We start from the raw sequence: 25,457 nt of genomic DNA on the forward strand, positions 1-25,457 counted from the left end.
ATAATAACATGCAGAAAATATTTAGCTGATTTTGCTTTTTTCATCACTTTGTTTCAGCCATTTGGTATTAAATTTGTCATATGACCAAAACCAGCAATTTTAAGTATGTTTGTATGAGTTGCATCAGTCAAAATATTCCAACATGAATTTTTAACTAAATCCTCAAGGCAGTGCAGTTAATACTAACAACCATGGAATATAATTAACAGTATTCAAAGCAACTGTGATGACTTTGTAATACTTATACTAGTGACAAATATTCACCATATATACTCATAAAACGAGTCCAAATGCAAACTGCACAGACCCAGATCTGCTATTGCATAATGCAGATCTGGGTCTGTGCAGTTTGTTAGGAGTAATCAGTAGAACAAGCAACATAGATCTGATCTGTGGATGCATTATGCAATGGCAGATCAGGATCTTTGTTGTTTGCAGTTTGATTTGACTTATATGTGAGTACATATGGTATACAAGTTACAAGGGTGACAAATTCATTGTTTGAAAATTATCACAAATAAACTATTTATCTTGGAAGTATTAACATAAACTGTAAATTTAATCATGTTAATTGATCTTGTGAATATGGTCTTCATTTTGGAATATACAATAATTTGATTCATTTTGCTCATTGTACAAAATAGTAGCTCTTCTGCTATTAACATTTATTTTCTGGTCTTCATGTCACTACTTGCTGAGTCAAGAAGAGAAAATAATGGCCCATGTCAAATTATGGGTGGCACCATTTGAAACATTTGATAGACCAATGGCCCAGTCTTATATTGAACCATGGGTTCCAAATTTTATTTTCAAAAATTTTGCTTTTACACCTTGAATGTTCAAGTTTTCACAGCATATCTGTACATGAATAATAGGTGTGTGGCAGACCATTTCACATACATACCCTAGTGTTTTCAAAATAATGCTGACATTCTGTGAATTCAGAGACAGAAGGTAGTCTCCAGTATTGACAGATTAAAGTTTCCATGAAATAAGTAAAAAAATATTTCCAAACCATCAACGAATTCGGCCCCGATCCCGTCTGTAGGCGTGATGAGGCTGTACCCTACTTCAAAGCTCTGCAGCATCAAGGCCATTTAAGATACACCAACATGGGTGGTATTAAAAGAAAGCAGACAGATATAGCTCTAAAATGATATCAAATAATCTGGAAGTTCTAGTTGCACTACAAAATACAGAGAGAAAAACCTCATTTTTTGGACCCGTTTTTTTTTCACCCAAAATTCGCTCGAGATCGGAATGCGATTTTGAGTCCGGATTTTAGACCTTTTGGCCATACCAGTCTTAACCTCACACAGACAGGTGAACCTTTGCAAAAACTAGGATAAGGTGGGCATTTGGAATAAATTGCGGTTCGATACGAAAATGATGGGTCCATTAAGCAAAAAAAAAAAAAAAAGAAAAGAAAAGAACTCCAACTTTTATCCTTCTGCTCATGCGTAAATGATGTTTCTAATACAACTAGGCATTATTCTCATGGAAAATCTGTTGAAAACCGCTGTATTACAATGTATTCAGAAATAGCCCCCCAAATGTCTTTCCTACACATTTCAGGCAAAAACGACAAAAACCTCTGGGGCCGAATGAGTTAAAATCAATTTCTAGTTGGTTGTGATCAACCTGTGAGCAAATCTTTAATCTTTAAGTTTCATTTGATTGAGAAGACTAATTTCAGTGGATTCTGTTTGTTTCAGAGGCATGAATGAACTGAAGAATCTTCAGTATCTACCAAGGGCATCTGAACCAAGAGAAACTTTGGTTGAAGATCGTACACGTTGTCATGCTGATCATGTTGGTCATGGCCCAGACAGAAGAACCACAGCAGCAGTGGGTGTGTTAAAGGCAGTCGATTTTGGCCAGAAGTAGGTTCAGTAGTTCTTAATCTTCACACATATAATTTGCAGTGTCTAGTAAGATACCGTACATACTCACTTATAAAGTCAATTAAACTGCAAAAAAAACCAAAGATCCCAATCTGCCCAAGCTAAATGTTTTAATGATTAATCCTAACAAACTACACAGACCAGATCTGCTGGAGATTATACTATGGCAGATACAGGTCTGTGCAGTTTGCAGTTGGACTTGTCTTATAAGCAAGAAGATGATGAATGTACATTTATGATTATATAAATCTTCCATGCACAGTAAACAGAAGAGTTGAATATTGCAGATTAGTTCAGGATTCTCAAGAAAATTAAAATGTTTGTAAGATATTAACAGACTGTATATGGTCATCTTTGAGTCTTCATCTTGCAAAGAATTTGGATAAAATTGTTACTATTTATCACCTAGACATGTCAAGAAATTGAGGTGGAAAGGTGTTTTTAATTAATATGAAGCCTTTCCATATATAGTTATTAAGTTTTGGTTGTAATTATACTGGCAAAAGTTAGTATATTTTATCTGCTGATAGCTAGTGATGTTCGTGCCTTTTCAGTTCCCTTTTTGGTATAACGTAATTATAAACTAAATTAATCCAGTTTTATTTTCTGTTAAAAAATAATAGAAATCAATAGCTTTAAAAAAGGTTTTTTTAGTATGGCTTACACATAATGAGACCGAGACTAAGTAATTTTTCATCATACAAGTCATGATCCTCGAAGAGTCTGAACACAGAACTTGAATTTATCTTCACGCGATTGAGGTGTGAATGACAAAATTATGAGGTTTTCTTAGTTTAGAGTATTTAGATATACAGAGCAAATTTCAAAGATCTTAAGAGCTCTCAACATTTTCTTGAATTGTGGAGTTTTGAGTCCAAGTTCAATTTTTGTGTTCAGCAGTTTCTGGCGACAGGGACTGATCTGATATTTTGAAGTTTTTTATCTACGGGGCCTGGTCTCATATTCTCAGTTGTTGTTGTTGTATGGTTTAACGCCATTTTTCAGCACAAGATAGGCTATACATGGCAGCCAGTATAATTGGTGGACGAAGAACCCTGGAAAACCTCATGAAGAACCACCGACCCACGAGAAGCTACAGGCAGGCTTTCTTACATACCAACGTTAGCCAAAGCTGAGACTCGAACTCATGCAGACAGAGGTGAGATGGCAGTGATCCGTAACAGTGAGCTCTTTAGACCACTCGGCCACTCAGGGCCCCCATATTCTCAGTAGTTTCATGACTACAGGGAATGGTGTAACAGTTAGTTACATTACTGCCAGGCCTGGTCATGTATTCTCAACAGTTTCATGACTACATGGTTTGGTCTCATATTCTGAACAGTGATATACCTACAGGGCACAGTCTCTCATTCTCAGGGCTACAGGTCCTGGTCTAGAATTCTGAAGTTTCGTGACTACAGCATAGCTGCTAAGTGGCCTGTTTTTTTACATTTTTGTTCCGTATTTTGGACTTGAATATGGACGTACATTTTTCTTGTTAAAACTCCATTTTTTTATTTTGAAAAAAATTAATTAAAAACTTCCTTGTAATTTTCTGTTTAGAAAGGGCACCTGGTTCCATTCTGAGAGTATGTGTTTTGCATGTATATAGGGATATAGAGTTCTAAAATATGATTGGTTCATTCGAAATCGAGGCTACCAAGCCAGTCTTTAACCACCATATTGGATTGCACAAAGCATTTGCTGCTATCGCTGTATCTCATTTTCATAATATTCAACTTCTAGTCATGTCAAAAAGGAAAGCAGAAGATTCAGAATTTTCTCTAGCAAAGAAATGAAAACAGATCAGTAAGGATAATAGTGCCATCTTGTTTTCATTTGTGAAGCCATCTAGTAAAGGAGGAAACCTTGCATTTTGCAAACTGTAATTGTGATGTCGCTATTGGGCATGAAGGTGCCGATGACGTAAAACAGCATGAAAAAGCTAATAAACATGAGCTTGCTGCTTCATCATCAACAACTCGACCTGAACTTGCAATGTTTGTAAATGTTGGAGAGAACCTGGGTGTAATTTGATCAAAGTTCAGTTTACTAAATTTCTTTTAGAATTGAACAATCCTCAGTTACTAGTGTTGTTAGCGATTTATTTCACACACTTTTTCCAGAGAGTAAAATTGCAAAGGATTACTTTTATTAAAAGGAAAACAGTTCAGTAAAAAAAATCACACAAAATTCATATCATCAGTGAAAGATGGGACATCTCCGAGCGATAAACGACAAGATCTTCACACACTGGAGTTGAACCATGAATGAAACTCATTTCATTATCAAAGAAAAAACGCGGTTTTGAGTATGATTTGATTGGTTGTTTCAGGGCCACCGTAGTCTCACTGAATTGTCGTGCTAAAAAATAATAATAGAGTGTGTGATCAATGACAGGACAGAACATTACTGATTCTTTTCAACTTCAAATTGATGCTTGCATGAATATGCTAAATTAATGGGACAGTGTCGAAAGTGAAGGATAAAGAGGAGTTTCTCATCAAATGGAGGGCAATAATTCTTTGACAGTGTCAGATGCTGGGTTAGGTGAACCCCAAAGGAAAAAAATTAAATTTGTTCAAAGTTTGAGAGATCTTTACTTACATTACAGATGGTTCCAACACAATGGAAGGTATATTGAGTAATTGTTTGACCCTTTTACATCAGAAATTGGCATTTTAACTTCAGTACTTCAGCTCTTAGGACACACCAAGTCACTAGATCACATGCCATTTTGAGCAGAGATATTATGAGACATATTAGCTGTTGAAAATTCTATAAAACAACCATAAAAGACAGTTTTGCAACATGATGAAGCTGGCTATACTAGCTAAACGCATGCCTCTTCAGGCGGTAGACTGAAAGGGAGTTCTCTACAGAGAACACTATTTGTACAAAGATAAGGAACAGTTTAAGTTCAGAAACAGTCTACAGATAAATGCTTATTCAGCTATAGGGGAAGCCTTATGAGGATTATGATTTCAATAGAAGCCGAATATTGGAGCAGAGAATGAGAAATGGATATTAAAAGTGTTGGTTAATTAATGAATTTTGACAATTTATGGCCCCCCCCCCATTTATTCTATTTTCCCTTGCATTAGGTCACAGTGAGGGACATCCACCCTTCAGGTAAATTCCTAGCAGTATCTCATCAAAGAGGCTGTATATCTTTCTATGTAGTTTGATGACTGTAAGGGTCTGGTCTCAAATTCCTGGCAGTTTCCAGACTGCAAGGCCTGGTCTCATTTTTTTTATTTTAACTGTTTCAGAACTACTGGGCCTGGTCTTATTCTCAACTGTTTCCTGAATACTGGGCCTGGTCTTGCTTTTAAATTTTAACTTAATCATCTTTCTTCTTTGAACAAATTCCTTTTTATAACAACGGCTAAAGGATGGAAACAGTTGCCTCAATTAGGAATTACTGGACAGTTTCCTTAGATCTCCAGAATGCTTATTTTCACATTCCTATCTTGAAGTTTTGTCTGGGCCATGAAATCCATAAATTTCATACTCTTCATTTTGACTAGCTTCCAATTCCAGTCCATTTACCAGGATGACGGATCTAATTCTCCATTGCTTCGATATCTGATTGATGCACAACATCCACAGAAATGCCCTTCTGAGGAATGCATCTCTCTGTTGGTAGACCATGACTTGATTCAGCCTAATCCTCAATCAGGACAAGTCAGATCTTGTACCATGTGTTTACATGGTGATAAATCTTTCAAGGATCAGTCAGTGTTCCTTCTGACCAAATTTTACAAATACATGCACTCTTAGCAAGATTGGATGAGAATACATCTGCTTGTGGCTACCTCTCTCTTTTGGTGATTTTGGAAATGGCAACAGGCTTAGTTCCCCTAACAAGACTTCATATGCAGCCCCTTAAGTTCTTCCATATAGGGAACTGGGGTCCTCACAAGGACCAACTGTCTACCTTCATCCCTGCCAGATTCAAGCGTTGCAATTTGCATTTGTGGAAAAAGAGATTTCTAATATGGGCTGTGGATGCCTTCAGTCTAAGGTGGGATTAATTGTATACTTATCTCCTCCCACCATTCAGAATTATCACTTGGGTTCTTCACAGAATCAGAACTTTCATGTCATGGTTCTTCTCGATAACTCCCCATTAGCCTCATAGATGATGCTTATGTAACCTCCTCAACCTGTCGACCAATAGCCCCATGAATTTCTGTTGAGGAGGGATCAGCTCTCACAGCATAAAGGGTCCCTCATGTATAGCACTCAGAGCCTCCACCCTCATGCCTGGATCATTATAAAACAATGTATCAACCAAGACCAATTTTCAGGCAAGGTTGCCAAATGCATTGCTTTGACAAGAGGGTAACAGACATAGTAAATTTGCACGTCCACATAGAAGAAATGGATTTCTTATTATTCATGGACATCTTGAAACTTGAAAGTCTTATCACTATTCCTTCCAGATGGAAAGACATATTAACATTGTATTTTACCAGAATATGCCTTATGATGTCTGGTTGTTACTTAGTGAAAATGGTGCTAGTCTGAGATCCATATGGTTTCCATGGCAGCCATCTTAAAAATTTTGTAACTGAAATTACTCCTAGATAGTAAGAAATATTGACATTGAATTTTTACCAAAAGACTAATTATGGTATCTAGTTTGTCCTAAATAAAAATGGTGTAAATATTTTGCCTCCATGACAGCCATCTAGAAAATATTGCTACTCCTAGATGGAAAGTCATAACGACATGGGGGTTCATGGTATCTATGTGATCCATAGGGTTTTCATCATAAGACTTGTGATGATATTGTGTTGGCCTTACATGACAATGGTACCCATGCCAACCTCTAATGTGGCTGCCACATTAAACATATTGAAAATGTCACCAATTCTCTGAATGGATGGTCATAATGGCATAGGGTGGTGACTGAAAGTCTTCTAATTGTGTCAAGTTTGTACTGAATGAAAATGGTACCAATCTTTTGTCCTATATGGCTGCCACAGTGGCTGATTTCACAGTCTTATTACTCAAGAACATCAACACTCGACAGTTAAAAATAAGAAATGATCTCATCTTTAATTACAGGATATTCTTTTCGAACAGTAGAGCATCAGTACTAAGTGGAGGAGGGAATAATGTCTTTGTACTAGGAACTTGTGCCAGGAAAAGAGTGATTTCCAATCTGATTTTGCTCTACCTTAAGCTAATTAGCTCACCTGGTTCACCTAGTCATAAGACCAAATGAATATATGGTATGTCCATGTGTCCATCATGCATCCATCTGTCAATAATTGCTTGTTGCCATTGTAGAGATCATGTTTCTGATCCAGTTAAAGTCAAACTTTTCATTGGTATTTATATGACATATGAAATCATGGCAAGGTCAGTAATAAGTCAGATCATTCTTATTAATGAGATGATTTTGTATCTGATTGGTTAACTTTATTAATGAGATGATTTTGTATCTGATTGGTTAATTTTATTAATGAGATGATTTTGTATCTGATTGGTTAATTTTATTACTGAGATGATTTTGTATCTGATTGGTTAACTTTATTAATGAGATGATTTTGTATCTGATTGGTTAACTTTATTAATGAGATGATTTTGTATCTGATTGGTTAATTTTATTAATGAGATGATTTTGTATCTGATTGGTTAATTTTATTACTGAGATGATTTTGTATCTGATTGGTTAACTTTATTAATGAGATGATTTTGTATCTGATTGGTTAACTTTATTATAACTTTGGCAGCTATATTTTTGATCCAGTTTTAATCAGACTTGGAATATGTACTTATATAATTAAGGCCTTGAACATACTTCATAATGAGCAAGATTAATGCATAGTAATGAGGCGATATGTATCTGTTTGCCTGAGCATGTTATGACTCTTAGAGACCACATTTCTGATCTGAGTCTGACAAAACATGAATATATGCTTATATCTTTAAGATCTGGAATGAGTAATGAGAAAGATTAATTTGTACTAATTAGGTGATCTTGCATCTGATTGGCTGAGCTTATTACACTTCTTACCCGATTTTGTTCAGTTTGATAAGGATTGAGATCTGCTCATATTAATGAGGTGATCTTGTATTTGATTGGCTTATATTGTTACTACCCTGGAAGCTGGATTTGTGATGTGAATTTTTTCAGACTTTGAATATATGCTTATATCATCAAGATCTTGAAGAATTCAGAAGGGAGTGAGATTCACACATACTAATGACCTGATATTGCTTCTGATTAGCTGAGCTTATTTAATGCTCTGGAAATCATTTAAGATCCCATTTTGATCAGAATGAATGTGGGCTTCTATCGTCAGGATCTTGGATGAGTTCAGTGGTTCATGCATATTGATGCAGTATCTTTGAGCTGATTGACAGAACTTATTACCACTATGGAGGGCATTTTATTTGGTCTGGTTTTCATCCAACTTTGAATATACATATATGCTTATATCACATAGTCGGTACAATTTGCCTATAGAGTGTGCAGTTTCATATTTTTTTATAAAAATTTTATGAAATTATTGTGCAGTATTCTCTTTACTGATTGGCTGCAAACTTTTAACTGGCCTTCTGAAATTTTTTGTTTTCATTGAAAGTTTTTGACCACCATTTATTGATTGAACCTGCAAAAGGGAATTGGGGGGAAATGGTCTTGTCTGTTTCAATATTGCCAATTTACCCACACAGGGGTTTGTTATGCCATGTATAACATATCATAACATGAAACATGGCAAAACCTCCAAGACAAGAACAATAACAACAAGTAAAACTATGGGTATTGCTCACATGATAGCGGGGGTGGGGAGTGAGGGGTGGTATATCTGTAGCATGGAATCCACTCTATATTTAAAGTTTGTTTTAAATGTGAACTTACTGAAGTAAGTAAATATGTTTGTGTGTGTGTGTGATTTAGATTTTTAATGTAATTTTAACAATTTTCCAGTCGTATTGCTATGATGTCTGCAGTAAGGCAGTTTAAAGTGATGTCTAGCACTGGGGCATCATGCCTTAGACATATAGCATGATGTTACACCCAGTCACATTTTCCTGACACCAGGCTGACCAATCCTAACACTAACCTCTTAACGCTGAGCGCCTAGCGAGGCAGTTGTTAGTACCATTTTTGTAAGTCTTTGGTATGACTGCCTGGGATTGAACCAATGACCTCCCGCATCCAGGGCAGACGCTCTAACTACTAGGCCACCAGAGCAGTCTGAAACAAACTCACCTTTGTTCACAGAAGAATGTAGACATAAGCCAGTCTTCCCAACTAACAGAACTTTATCCAACCACAGCATATTTACACAGTAAATATGTGATGCAAGTCCGACTCAAAAAAGAGATCTGTTTACGTCTTCTGTACAATCTAATGTTCCAAATCAAATACTGCAAATATCTGGTCACAAATGCATTACAATAAATATGCGTTTTTCTGCATCCAGTAATCTTCTTTTCACAAAAATATCACAGCAACGTAATGTTTAGTTGTCATGTGGATGCAACATCACACACATTGGACATTTTGTGTTGACAAATGTTTTGTCTTTTGTAAAATGTTCTGTTTATTTGGATGGATACTTATTCTTATCATTATTTATAGTTAGCAAAAATGTATATGATACTCTTAATATTTCAACTTTGTTTGGGACAATGTTTTGCACAACAAAAGAAAGGCAGATCATGTCAGAATCAGCGAAATTATTCGTTTTTCTTTCTATCTAAATAATTTCTACTGAAATAAAACGACATGATAAAAAGAATCTCAAATGGGTAATGATTTAATATTAAATTTATGAAGCTCTTTAATTAATTTCCAATTTTTGCTCACATAGGCTCGCAAAAGCTGGATATTATTTAACTTGTTTCGTAAATTCAGTATTAAATCGTTATCCATTTGAGGTCCTCTATATATCGTCACAATTTTGGACTACCAGTAATGCACAAGATCCATACATATTTATGGGGTGGTTTTGCATGTGATTGGCTGATCTGATTTCCACTCTATAAGCCATAAGTCTGATCTTATTTAATCCAAATATAAATGTGGGCTTACAGCACTGTGCTTTTGAGCAGTTTCAAAAGTAAGCAGGATCCACACATATTGACTAAAATTGTTACTACCCTTGTTATCTCTTGCTTTTGATATTGTTAAGATCTGGACAACTTTGAATATGAGCAAGAAACTTAGCATATCATGTGTTGATCTTTAGAATGTTTTTGTTTAATCAGGATATGGTAAAAAACGGGACTATTCAAATGAGAGATAGCTTACATACGATGTGTATTTACAGTATAAGCCTGCTTAGTGAAATGGTCAACTGTTATGTAAACCTGCTGGGCAATATCAAGACGATTTGTCCTCTTGTATTATAATTTCTGTAAACAGGTTCAGTAATAAATAAAATCACATGTTAGTGAGATACCTTGCATCTGATTGGCTAAGCTAGTTACCTCATAAAATCATTAAAGATTGCATGTCTTAGCAAGTTTCTATAAAAACATGAGTTTATCATCAAGGTCATGAAAAACTTTGATAATGAGTACGAAACTGTGCTTAATAAATTACACCTTAGAAAGAATTTTTATCATGATATACTACATTAAGTTAAATTAACATCGTATATAGTTTGGGAGATGGTTTAAATATGATGTTTTTACAGTAGCACATAAGGCTGCTTGGTCAAATGGTTGTTAAATTATAGTAAGCATGGTGAGCTTTATGAGCTTTATCAAACCTTCTTGGGTTTCTTGTTCTTTATTTTTCCCTCCCTCTACCTGAAGCAATGTTGCTGCCATCAAAGCTGCCTTAAATATCCCCAGTATTAACCAAGCAGCTGTTCCATATGACCACTTGTTCAGAGTTCTGTTTGCTAATTAATTGTATCAATCAACCTTGCATTATGAATTCCGTCTTTAAAAGCTAATCGTCTAACTTTCCAGAATGGATTAAGACAAGTTTTGTACAATTGTTTCATGGTAAATGATATTTTTCTTTAAGAAAGTGATTATTTTTGGGGATATTATTTCAGACTTACTTGATACTTATTCCTCTACCATGACAGTGGTTGGGCATATAATCTTAACCATGTTCATCCCCTAGTCCATCCATTGTACCTGGGTTAAATTTTGTCTTTTGCTCAGTTTTAAGGTACTGTGGTGGGGTATCCATTTTCCATAGGTACAATTCTAGACTCTTGTACGGTAATGTGTCACTGTTCTATTTTTCTTCCTTACAATAAATAGGTCTGGTTTACATGTTGCTTCATTTTATTTGGGTTTTTTTCAGACAAGAGAATAAAAGAATTGTGAAGGATGTGGTATGTTTCCATGCTGGTAATTTTCTACAACTTGTTGATAAACTTCAACTGGATCTTCATGAACCTCCAGTATCACAAGTAAGCCTGCCATAATTCACATCTCAAAAAGGATGATCAACATTATGCAACAGTTTCTGGGCCCTCAGTTTTCTTTGGGACTCTCCCTCACTATAATCCCGTTCATTATATGACTCAGTACTACAATGCATGCTGTGATCATTGTACATAAATTTACCTATAAAATGGACACCAGTAATGATTGAAAAAAAATTAATCATAGTGTTACAAGCAAGGGGTCTTTACTTCACCAAGCTGTGTTAAACCCTGGCGCAGTTTCCACTAGAAGTCACAAGTTTAACCCAAATTTCCAAAGACTTCCATGCAACTTCAGTTGTAAATTAGAAAGCCGACATTACCGTTCTTTACATAAATTTTACTCTAATGAGTGCAAGACCACAGATCTCACAACCTGCCAAATATCTATCAACTTCACATTTGCATAGTTTCTCTTCCTTAGGTTTCTGTACTGCTAACAGTTCACACCGTAGAAACAATACAACTATGCCCCCCTAACACAGAGAACTATTTTAACTATGCCTCCTTCGGCCAGTAAACCTATGGTTTCCAGGCACATTTCGCCACCACAACTGCATCACATTTGCCACCATGGCGACAAAAACGGTATCTGTCGAGTTCCTTATTATTAATTCCTTTGTGTAATTTACCAGTTTCCTACCATAAATACTGATACCACCAGTATACAACACTAGATTTTAATAGGGACTCTGGTATTCCAGGGTCACTCATTCGGTTTTCAACCATGGCATCATGGGAACTCACTAACATCTCACTCCGTGACATTGGCTCCTAGTAATTGGCTAGTTATTTCAGGCTATGGAATATTTCTATTACAGCGCATTCTAATAATCAGACAAGTAATCACAAAAATCTAAGAATTCCTTAAAATGGGGTGCTATAACCAAATGCACATACTCCAAATTTATTACAATAGTGTAATATCTTTTATTCTTTTCCTTTTAAACATTATTTCGTGACAGAATTCAGTGCACAAGTATCATGAAGGCTATGTTGACTCACTGGTTTATGATGCACAACTCATAACTGAAAAGGTTGTGAGTTTGTCATACCACTGGATTAGCTTCTTGTTGTCTACCATGGAGTGTCCTTGGCCAAGGCACTTTGCTTGAAATGCCTTGGCACTAAGTAACCTACTTATGTTGCTATGTAGTTAAACAAACCATGTACAAATATGAACTGAACAAATATTTAATTAACATAAACTCAAATAATTACTCTACATTTGACTAGCATTTTTTTTTATCTACCTCCCCCACATATATTCATTCATTAAATTATTTGTTTTTCTCACTATATCACTATTTCTATCCTACATATCAGTATGCCTGTCACACACTGACACATTTTGACAAGGGCAGAATCCAGTTCTCGATTGAATCGGGTTCTCCAAAATGTCTGTATTATATTTATTTTAATATATGATGCTTCATTATTCTCATAGAAGAAAGTTGGAAAGAATTATGACATGTCAAAATGTTGTTTTTAAATGTATATGTATGGTATAAATATTATGTTAATCTCTTTTTACTGCTTTCAATAATTCTTTATAGTGGGTCATGGAAGTAGTATAGAAATAAAAGGAAATTACTAGTAGGATGTACTAAACAGTACACTAAGTACTCTTATGAACTATCATTTATTAAGAAAGAAAATTGAAATTACTGCTTAATGGATACAGAACACAACACACACACACACACACACACTGACACAAGCACACAAAACAGGTGCATTTACATGTAATCAATCAGACAGATTTTCTGATGTATACTCTGTCATAGATTGTGGATTAAATAAATTTAGCACCTCTTTTTTTCTGTATATTGCATATTTTTTAGTACATATCCCTAGCTTGTAAGCTGGTATCATCGAAATCTCAGATGGATTCAGTTATTAGTGTGTGGGATGGTCCATGTCCATCATGCATCGTCCAATGTCTATCCATCCTTTAGCGCCATTCATTCATTATTACTACTCCTCCTAAACTACTTGGACGGTTGCTGTGAAACTTTATATAAACACTCATGGTCCTGATGAAACATCCAATATGGCCACAACAGCAGCCATCATGAAAATCTTGTATTTCCTCCTCCTTAATTGATGGTCATATCTGACATATCAAGATAGGAATTTCACCAAAAAATCATTCATGGTTTCTTGTTGGTCATAAATTCAAATGGTGCTGATTTGATGTCTAATAGGGCAACCATTATAAAAATGTTATTGTTACTCCTCATCACTCTAGAATATGAGAGATTGTTTCAGCAGTCAACATGTCAAAAGAAGAAATGGTCATGTCTTGAATTCTTGTAATTTCGTTTTTGGATAGTAGAGCATCAGTCAGTTTGAGTTCAGACATTCAAGCATCAGTCCATTTGAGGGACTCTTGCTGATTGATTACTATGAAACTTATAAATATAATGGTCATCAGCTGAAGATGCAAATGTTGACAAATCACTCTGTTGACAAATCACTCTGCTCCAAAGAGTTTTACTTACAGTCAGTGATCTTTTGGTTTGTATGAAGAGTTTGACACAGTTCCATTTCCTTTATTGCCAATTTTTTTAAGTTGCTTTAAGACTTGGTTACAAATCACTGTACTGGCACCATGTTCATAAGAGTTACACACATTATTGAACATGGGCTTGTGAAGGAGGTGGGGGCATCTTTTTATGAGGGTACATAACTGCATTTAAATTGCTCACCAATCCCTAGTTAAATTTGGTGTTTAATTTTTGTGCTTTTACATACATGTACTTGCTGAATAATATTGTATATATTTGTTTTAATTTTCAGTGTGTCACATGGGTAGAAGATGCCAAACTCAACCAACTTCATCGGGATGGAATCAGGTTTGCTCGCATTCAGTTGCGTGATGACGATATCTATTTCATCCCCCGGAATGTAGTCCATCAGTTCAAGACACTCTCAGCTGTCACTAGCATTGCTTGGCACATTCGTCTGAAGCAGTACTATCCAGAATTACTTTCTGAGAACAGCAGAGATGAATTAGAGGTTAAGACCGAATCGGAGAAAGACATAGTGACATCCTTAGGTGATACAACACAGTGTACAGAAAAAATGAAAAGTAATATGACTCCTCCTGCCCAAATAATTAAATCTGAAACAAACACTCCTAGTACTTCTGAAAAAATGGACACATCTACACCTGTCAAAAATGAGACATGTACTCCTGTCAAAAAAGAGCATTTGGGTCATGGGCATCACTCCTCAGGAAAACATCAGCACTCAAACAAACACGGTAGATCCGACTCACACAAAAAACATAGAAAGGAACACAGAAGTGAACATTCAAAAAGAGAAAAATCAGAGTCCCATTCAGACAAGGCTAAATCAGGTACATTTAAAAAGTCTAAAATAAGAATAGATGAGAGGGTTGGGAAAGTTGGACAGCAAACGAATATTCAAACTAATTCTGTGAAATCTGAACGCGATGATAGACATTTTAGTCAGTGTTTAAAACCAGCCTCAGAATCACATTTGATGGTTACAGAAATGGAACTTAAAGTGACACTTGAATCAGGACCTGAGAAGAAGCTGTGTCATGATAAGACAGATTCATATGTCAATCCAGTAAGTGCGAAGGAGCCAACCACCATCACTCAACCTGCAATTAATTTAACAAATTCTTTTAGTCAGTGTTCCAGGTTGCCAGATGGACAAGATACTGTCAAGATGACCTTTAGTGAACATCAGATGATTGCGAGTGAACAATGTCTTGAGTTTCAAGCAGTGATGAACAGTGCAGAAGAAAATGCATCTCAGAGACAGCACTACCAAAAAGAACTTGACCCAAGTATATTTAATGATGCAGGAATATGTGAAAATGATACAGAGACAGACAAAGTGACTTTCATGCAATCTGTCCAGGGTGATAGTGTTCTGTTAAGGCAAACACATTCTCAAGATCAAGACGTCTTGTGGCAGGCACAGAACTCTGTGACTGACAGAGAATCAATCCCGAGTGATGATGTTTCATTAAAGCAAATGCATCTTCAGTGTGAAGAAGACTTACGGCAGGTACATAGATCTTCTGTTGAAAATGACATAGATCACAGACAAGTGAAAGATTTTTTACAAACACAAGGGTTGGCAACAGATACATTCAAAGAGAAGAGAGCCATAGCTGATATTAGTGCTGAGAAGACAAAGGAAGAAGGCAGATTGATTTCACATTTTGCAACTCAGGAGACTGAAGGTAGTGATCATTTATCCTTGCAGCAAAGGGACATTACTGAGTTAGAGTCTTCAGAGCTGATGTCTGCAGGAAGTGAAGTAGTTACCACAAAACAAGTTCAGTGTAATACAGTATGGTCCTCAGAGCAAACGTCTGAGATGGGATCCCATGAAAGCTATGGTAGTACCACTTTGCTGATTGATGTAAGCAGTGAAACAGGTGTGCAACAAATTAATGAGTTGTGCATGGCACAAAACACATTTCCTGCAAGAGAAGATGTTGGATATTCTAAGGACTTAATTGAAGGACCAACAAACAATGTTTATGAAAATGCTGATTCATTGCAGCCGAAAGTCAGCATGAACAGTGACTACCAGCAGAGTTTTTCTGACATGAGCAGCCCGTGTTCTGAAGTAGATGTTTTGCATCAAGATAAAGATACAACAAATGACACTGCTAGGGTACCTGGATGTGGTATGATGGGAGATTCTATTACAGACAACCCATTGTGCTCCTTTCAAGGAGATGAACATGGCAGCAGCAGGAGCGGTCTGCCTGGTTCACCGTCATCATGTTAGCACAATACATGCGCCACAGACAATTCCTAACAAAGACAAGGAGAGAAAACTTCCACTGTTCTGTTACATCAAAATTGGGCATTTTTTACTCGGCACAAGAAAGAGTGCAAGTGCTATATTCAATGGACCCATTGCTGCCGACATATTTAGCATAGTGCCACAGTGCTAGAAATCCATGTTAAATATTTTATTCATTGTAGAAAACTAATATTTTATCTGGATGAAAATACGTCCGCTATCATTTTCATAAGAATTTATTTTGTATCAGGTGTGATTTTAAACAAATAAAGTCCGATGAACAGTTTTCAACCTAACTTTCTAATTTATTAAACAACAGTCTGAGTATTGGGATGAATTTTTCCACAATGATGAAGTGCCCGAAACTTAGTGTGCTACCTGACTGTTCAGAACTTCTTATATCAGGAAAATAAACAACCATAGTTACAAATGTTGATTTATTTATGAGTTCCTAGTATTTTAAATGGCTTTTTCTTAAACTTGAGCATTACAAGTTCTGGCAAAGATCAGAAAGAGCTAATGCAATTTTTAGGCCAAAAACGGAAAGTACTTTTACTTTGACATGGAAATATAATTTTAATTAGTTAAACAATTGTTTTTGTTAATTTACTTTTTTTCAGATGTTAAATTTGAAGACTGTATTTTGATAAATCATTTATGAAACTTTCACCTAAGGTTGGAAAGAGCTGACAGATAATTGTTGGGTTTTAAGCCAGAAATGGAAAGTACTTTTACTTTTGTGGAGGTATGCATGATTTTATCTGGTATTGCACTTGTTTTTGTTCTTTTGTTTTCTTCAGCTGTTAAATTTAAATGCCCTATTTTGGTCATTCATTTATGAAACTTTCAGTCGAGCATCTTTATTTTTAGCATCTAAAAACGGTTTCAGTGCAGTTATAAATTAGTAGGATGGTTACAGTTAATAGGATAGTCACAATTGTTTGTGATACTGTTTTTGATCTTTGTATAATTTTGTTTGTTGGTATCATTACATGATATAAAGTCAGAGTATATTCAGGGGAAGGCTGCTTGTTGAATTTATTAGTAAGCGGTCCCTTTTACCACTGTTGGTTTGCCATTTAGAAAGAAATATAAATATGGCAGCTACTCTTTGCAACCAGTCTTTTGTATGTACATGTACATTTACTTGTATATTGCTGACTCGGTGAGATCATCCAGAGTTGTCTCCACCCTTTTCTGGTCATAATTATAATGTGGTTGTACAGTGTAACCACTTTTAGCCAGGCGTATGAGGGATGAATACATTTTGGCAAGTTTGAGAAAGGGATGTGGGTGCAGGATGAGAAGGTAAAACTCCTGGTGTTTTAGAAATGGCTAATGAGAAGTGACCATTACTGAAGGTTGAGTTGTAATTTTATTGGTTTTAGATGGCCTTTATAAGTCCCATGTCCTATTCTTCAAGACAAGTTAATTTTCAGAAGATTAAGGAAGTATTCAGATGTAGGTAAACCATTAGGAAAGATAAGATCAGGTAATTTCAGTGATATACAGTACCTATGCATGGTAAGTAATATTTAAATTGACAGGTAAACATAGGAAATTCTCTCAACTATGTAAAGGTTTACTTTAAGACAACTAGAAAATCTGGTCATGAAACAGATACTGCACAACCGTACATGGAAACATATCTTAGAACTCCAAAGTGTCATGAACAGTGGTAACACTATATGCACCCACTCCAGCTGGTGGGTGTATAAATAAAATTGTCCATTGACTCTAATACTTCAACTTTTATTTATTCCAGATATCAAAATTTTTAAAATATTTTTTTGGCTCTATTCTGATAACATCTGCACTATTCTGGTTTTTAATTTGAGGACAAATAGAAAAGTAAAATAATTATTTTTAAACATCTTCTTGGTCCCTGGAAACAGTTACAGAATAAGATTTCAGTACCTTAGATAAGTTGTTAGGATCATTTTTAAATAAAAGAAGGCATTAGACAGATCTTCATTTTTTTGAGTTGTTAAAAGGTTTTGTTTCTTCTTTCCTTCCTGAATGTTTTCTTTGTGTTTCTATTTAAATAAACTGAAGGTTAAAAGAAAGAGTATTTAGACAAAGTATACCAGGTGAAGTGCAATGTTGGATACATCTAACAGAATACATAACTTTTTTGAGATTAGAAACCCAATCTTAGAGTTACTGACAGGCCCACCAGTTGTTTTAATATTTGTATAGGCAAATAAAGGTTCGTAAGCTTAATCATTCTGGTTGCCTCCCCTTACTGCTTTAAACAATCTCAGTTCAACAATGTAAGTTCTGTACATATATACATATATTTTTATTTTTTATTTTGTCATATTTTGTTATTTTGAACATTTTTCATGACATATCAGTAGTGTATTGTATTTTTTTTATGAACTATTTTCAGTCAGAGGTATAGCTTGAAAATCTTGCAATCACCACTCCTGAATGGACGGCCATATCAACATGGGATTTTCACGCAAATAATATCTAGTTTGTTCTAAATGAAAAGGGCTCTGATTTGACATAGAATATTGCTCCTATGGCAGCCATTAACTTTTCCTTGCCACTGCTACTGACCAGAAAGTCAGGTCAGTATGGGGTTGTCAGCATCAACCAGAAGAGCTTGTGGAATGGCATGTTGCCTGACATCTGTCAATCTTTTAGCACAAGGTTGTTATTGCTACCTCCTAACCAGATGGAGGAAGGCCATAAAAATTGTATGCACACAGTCATCAAAAGACTGTTACACACAATTACTATAGTGTTACTCCATCTGCCTTTATCAGACTTTGCTGAGGGCATGCACCTGGTGTAAGGAGAAGTCTAATGATTTTTAGGTCAAACAGTCCAGAGCCAAGGTCACATGACTAAAAGAATGAAATAATTTCTGGCTCATACCTTTTGTACAGCATCACAGACCTAGACCAAATTTTGTGGATGCCTTGCTCTTTGGGCAAGAAAAAAGTCTATCGATTTTAAGGTGAAAATATCAAAGATCAATGTCTATGAAAGAATAAAAATGGTTTATATGCATAAACTGTAATTCTACATCACAGACATGGTCTTGTATAGCCTATCTTGTGCTGAAAAATGGCATTAAACCCTAGAACAACAACAACAGACATGGTCTAAACTTTGTGGATGGCAAGCACTTGGGATAGGAAAGAAATGTATTCATGTTGGGATCAGTGGTCACAGTTACTACGACTGAAAAATGAAAAATGATTTTGGCACAAAAACTAATATCTTGACTAAGTACCTTCACCAAAGTTTGTGGATTGTTAAACTTTTGGTAAGAAAGAAGATGATTGATTTTGGGGTTAAAACTCCAGTGCTCAGGTCACTGACTGAAGGAAGAAAAATAATAGCTAGAGCTCTAGACTATGTGCTTTACCAATGTCTTTTGAGGGCTTGCTCTTAACATAAGGATGAGACCTGTTGATCTTGGGGTTAAAAGCGGATAGATACGTTTCACTGTAACTTATAGACAACTACCTTTTGTTGAACATGATTTAGCAGTCACTTTTCCAATGGTGGCATCACCAGCTTACTAAGGATTTGGTTAAAGTTTGCATTAGCATATATTTCATAAACTCCATGATAGGTTCTCTTCATCCTTGTGATGAATTGTTATTATTGAACTAGGACCACATTCTGTGACATAATGGCTTGCCCCTTACAATGATAGAAAATTTAATCAAGGTTTTGGTTTTCGTTTTTTTGTTTGTTTATATTTCCTGAATCTCTTGACATATTTTCTTGATGCTTGGTAGAATTAAATTGCATTCTATGATTTTTTGTGATAAAGCAGTTTATATGGTATTTGGTAAGAACCTCCAATGTAGTAGTAGTATATACACCTAGAATAAAATTTAAAGTCTAAACTGTTAGTAGGGCAGTTGTCATTTTGAAGACTTAAATTCATGTGATATTTGTCTTTATCTCGCAGTTGTTACTTGTCTTTTTCTATCTGTTTCCATTCTTATGTACACAAAACCCAGATTGTTTTGATCCTTTCAACATGTTTAAACAACTATTTTTTTGTCCATTAAATTCAAGATGTATTATCAACTAAATTAACATTAGAAAATGAATTGTACATTTCAGCTATGAAAATGTTCTTAAAAATGATCTCTTTGTTTTTGTTTTTCTTTTGGACAATTACTGGTATTAAAATCCTGTAATGTCTATATGTTACAAAATTTCAGGGTTTGTGGGCTCACCTGTGCTCAGGTCCAACAGTACATATAGTGTGGTCCTGTATTTGATATGAATTGTCAGCCAAATGTTTGTAAACATTGGCGATTCTCAGAAGCCACAGGACCAATTTCCACCAGATTTGGCAGAGCAGAGAAATCTAAAAGATTAAAAACTGTAAAATGAAATCTTAAAAAAAAAAACCTGCTAAACAGAATTTGACCAGATTTGGACAAAAAATGTTCTTGTATGAATGTCTTTTAAACTGACGAAAGTATGGGTATTAGCTGTCAGATATGGTTGCTGCCGGTAAATGACTGATGCTCATAATAATTTGACTATATTTGACAGAAAACTTTTTAACAAAAAAGTCTTTAATTTTACATATATGATGCTAATCTACTATCCAATATGGCTGTTGTTTCTAAAAATAGAAAAATCTCTAAACTTCTTCATCCCAGAGACTGGTAAAGAGAAGTTTGTCAAATTTGTACAGAAAGTGTCATGGGATACTGAAAAAGTCATGGCATACATCTTTTTAATTTGCTTAAATGATGCTAGTCCACCATTCAATATGGCTGCCATTACTAAAACTAGAAAAACCTTTAAATGTCAGAAATCGTACTCGTAACATATTTTTTTTACCAACTGCTCTAGCATTTGTCCAGTAGGTCTGTGTCAACCAGATGAGTGATGTCAGGCCCAGTGGTTCTCTTGTTATTGTAGAGAGGACATAGATGTTAGAAATTTTTTTCCAGTTAAAGAGAACTGGTGAATATTAAATAGGCATGATATCATCTATAGTTTTTCATTATCATGAGCATTTGTAGTCATACTAATATTGGTTGATTCAAAGAAAGTCTTTATTATCCATTTTACTTGTGCAGTTGGGCATCCTTGATTTACTCCTGTCAGTAAATCTGAAGATATGAATGTACATCCACCATCTCAGACTTGCATGTGAAAATTCTGAAACAAAAGAAATTTTTTGCATACCTTTATTTAGTAAAATTGTACACACTAGTGTTCAAATAGATTTGTACTGATAATTTCAATACAGTTATGGCCTATTTTCCAGCTATAATCTAGCATGTTGGTTTTAAATTTGTTAGTAAACTGCTCTCCATCTTCTGGTTTAATTGCATATGCTTGATGGTCACAGAACCTGATTAAATATTCACATTTGTACTGCCAGTGTTCAAACAGTTATGAGCTGAACAAGACATGTCCTGAATCTCTCTTAAAGTAGCTTACTGACAGTTTTGCAGCTGTTGGGGCAGACACTTATTGTCCCCCTGCCTTTTAGAAGAAAAGCAGGGAACATTGTATCTACATATCTGGCCAGCTATCACATTTTTTTTTTTCTCGCTAGAACTTGAAAGCTATTTAGGATTAGGGAATAAAACTTTGTAATATTTATACATCAGTAGAATCTGTGTAATACATAACATAGGGGTCCTTATCTTCAGAGGCAAGAATATTGTACATTTCATCAAAATTTCCCTTCCACTTTAAAACCATTTGAGATTAAGGGTTGGTATATTGTATGATTGTATATCATCACTAGAACGTGGGTCATTATTTTACATTGTTTGCCTGTACATCATCACTTCCATGTGGGTCATTATTTTAAATTTTCCATTTTACTTTTCCTTCTGCTGTGTAACTCATGAAGCCACTTAAGATTAAGGCTTGTAATTTACATACTCATTCAGTGCCACAGAAGGTATGTAATATGCCACACTAGGGTTCCGATCTTCATCACCAAGGTCACAACTAGGCATTTTTAATTTTCCTTCATGCTTTCCTTTCAGCTTAGTGACGTTTAGTGCTGTTAGAGATTAAGGTAATTAAACTTTATAGTATATTTATTTCAGAATTTAACTTTATAGTATATTTATTTCAGAAACTTTGTCAAATGCAAACACAAACAGGTTTTTGGGAACTTAGTAGAAAAAGGGGCTAATTAAATCAATATCTGTACAAGGTATGTAACTTTGTATATGTGTACATCAGCATTTGATGGTATGTCAAGTACCACATTGTGGATATGTCTTGAATGTAAAGTGTCAAGATTAAAGCTGAATATTTTAAATTTTCCATTTTACTTCTTCTTTCACTCCATAATCTTAGAACTTATTGTGATTTAGGGATAAAATTTGATTTTATATATATATATATATATATATATATATATATATATATATATATATATATATATATATATATATATATATATATATATGAAGATGTGTTGTGAACCACCATCCTGATCTCACAGGTCAATATTTTCAGTTTTCCATTACTTTTTTTTTTTCTCCACACTATAACATTAGAACTGTCTGAGATTAAGATGCAACTAGGTATGGTATTACATATATGTCATCATTAACCAGCTCATCATGTACTTCATTAGGGGCGTTATCATCAAGGTCAATGTTGTCTTGTATGCTGAACCATCATTCAGTCTTCAAGGTCAGTGCATGGTTCAGTATTTTATGTTTTCCATCAAACTGTCCTCCCACTCATTAATTTCAGAGCCATATGAGATGAAGGGATGAGACTTGGTATGGCTTTCTATCATCACTAAAACGTGTGACATGCCCACATTTGTGTGTCCTTTCTTTAAGGTCATAGGTTAGTATTTTTGATTTCAGTCCAATTTTTTTCATTCTGCTTTTTAACTCGGGAGCTATTTTAATATTAATGGATGATGTATGGTATACTTTTTTAACTGGACGATGTGCACATCAGTGGTCTTATCCTTAAAACTGAACTCACAGGTCAGTATCTTAAGGTTTGTTTTCTTTCTCCTTTCTCTCATGACAGATTTTTGAAGTACAGGAGTAACCATGATGCACATAATGCTTCACCATTTAAAGGCATCTCATGTATTACCAGTATGGTTTCATTTTCAATGCCAAGATTTCTGATCAGTAATTTTACCCTTTCTTGCACTTTCTCTGCCCATTGTCATAGGAAAGTGAAACTGCTTTATATGCCTACCAAGTTACTTTGAAGCTTCATCTTGATGATGATAGATTTCATTCTTGTAAAGTTTTGTGACCTCTCCAAGGTGGGTGGCGGAAAAAATATGCTTGTCATGCCTCAAACTGACGACAAAGGAGTTTAAGTTCTTGGTTTTTTTAATTTATTAAATCGAGGTCAGTCAGAAAGAGAGCACATTAGGGGTCAAATGAGAAAATCTATAGCAATGTTTCAGACAGTTTAAAAATGCATCGTTAAATATTAGTCATAGATGTGGGACATTATTGGATAAACTATTGGTTTGCCTTCATATCAGCAGGTCACCATATGTCATGAATCTAACATATTCTGATGATCCATACAAATAGCAGCAACTCAGACACATACTACCCTCGGTGTGTGTTTGAGAAGTACGATACTCATTCTTTTTAGCTTTGTACTTAACTTGCATTTTGTCTTTTGTTTTTTTATCTTTTCTTCAGATGTTCAATTTGTAATATCACACGTTGTTAAATACAGGATTGTTTTGGTACTAAACTATGTTGATATCTGGATTTTATGCACCTCATATTGATGTAAATTATTCAAGCAAGCTTTGCTGCCACCATTATGTGACCTTTGTATACATTTATGCATAACATGTCACAGGTAAGTGTAAATACACGTTTGTAATGATAGCAGGCTCATTTAAAGTTTGATTTATCTGATCTAACATATCTTTGGAAATATAACTTATTCACAGTGGTATCCTGTAGAACTTGCACTGAATTTCATCCAGCAAGAAAATTCATATTTTGATAAACAAAAACATTTCAATTTATTTTTTTAGACAGGTATCATAAGGTAAACTGCAGAAGTAGTTGACTGTAAAAGGAGATATTTGATGAAAACATCTAAAGGCCTATTAAGGTTTATTTGCATTTTCATCATTACACTATGTATTTTCGTCTTATGAATTCAAATAATTAGCAGTTTATCTATAATTATATTGTAGTTAATTTTTGGTGAAGTTGATTGTTCTAGTGGCAGTCAGTTAAATATTTTTACCTGTTTGCAATTTAAGATACTCGATCATTTTGAAGTTTTTGCATGATGTTCTTATTTGAATTCTTGTGGCCAAAATACATGCTGTAACATTCAAGAAGAGACAAAAGCCATGGTAAGTTTGTTATTCTCATTTGAGGTCATATGGCCAAGATGGTGTAAGAAACAAAAAGGGACATAAACGTTAACAAGTTTATGTTGTTCTCATTTGAAGTCATATGGCCAAAAAACATCGTGTAGTAACCAAAAAGGGACACAAACCTTAACATGTCATGAAGTGTTGCATTATTGGTCAACATTTGACCAGAAGATGCTGCAGTACTTTTATGATTTTGAATGGTTGATGGTGAATTTCTTCTCAGCATAACCAGAAAAGGATTTTTCGTTCGAATTTTAATCCATTATAAATAATTTTCATGTTATAAGTAAAGACAAAATAGGGTAGATGTCTCTACCATTTATTCATGAATCATTTAAAATGTTATAATCGCATTAACTGTTGATGCTTTTTAAATATATGTGCATAAAAACTTTTCACTATTCAAGAACAAAATTACATGTTTGGCTATTTAATAAATTAGTTGCCATGTAAAACTTGCTGTTATATGTTATATTTAATTTAATGACGTGTTGTTCACTTATTGTAAAGTGTTGATTGCATTGCATCTGCAGATAATGAAATGCACGTGGTCTTGTGTTAGAACTACGGTTGGATAGACTTATATTTCTGTGTAAAAACAGATACAGATTTGTCAGCTTATAATAGTTTGTATTTAATTTTGCCCCATGCATTCAACACCATGAACACTGTACTCTGCCAACTTTACATTGTGTCGGATATGAATAAAGTTTATCAGTTACACTGAAGAGTTCATTGTTCCTCTCCCCATCCTCCCTCCTCCTCCAATCTGGTTTTAGTTCGGTTGAATCACGATATATCCTGTTTCTAGCCTTCGTGTTTATATGATCGCTTATTTACGTGATTCTTCACTGTTTGTAGTGAATAGGGATACTATAGCGTCAATGGGACTTAGCATTAAAAACACCCCCCTGGGAACATATAGCGTCAAGGGAAATTTAACATGGAGAAAAATCGTGGGAACATATAGCGTCAAGGGAA

The 25,457-nt window shown here is 34.9% G+C and overlaps 1 protein-coding gene across 1 annotated transcript in view; it reads left to right on the plus strand.

Annotated features, from left to right (window-relative positions):
* Positions 1 to 25,199, plus strand: part of LOC149788606 (uncharacterized) — a 57,788-nt gene extending 32,589 nt beyond the window's left edge. The window contains exons 3-5 of the mRNA XM_089974670.1: positions 1,716 to 1,883; positions 11,197 to 11,305; positions 14,123 to 25,199. Of these exons, the coding sequence (XP_089830796.1) occupies positions 1,716 to 1,883; positions 11,197 to 11,305; positions 14,123 to 16,102 (2,257 nt within the window). The 3' untranslated portion in view covers positions 16,103 to 25,199. The remainder of the gene's footprint in view (positions 1 to 1,715; positions 1,884 to 11,196; positions 11,306 to 14,122) is intronic.
* The last annotated feature ends 258 nt before the right edge of the window (positions 25,200 to 25,457 follow it).

This window comes from Sinohyriopsis cumingii, chromosome 11 (genome assembly GCF_028554795.1).
Source record: "Sinohyriopsis cumingii isolate HCF-2022 chromosome 11, ASM2855479v2, whole genome shotgun sequence".
NCBI classification, from domain to species: Eukaryota; Metazoa; Mollusca; class Bivalvia; order Unionida; family Unionidae; genus Sinohyriopsis; species Sinohyriopsis cumingii.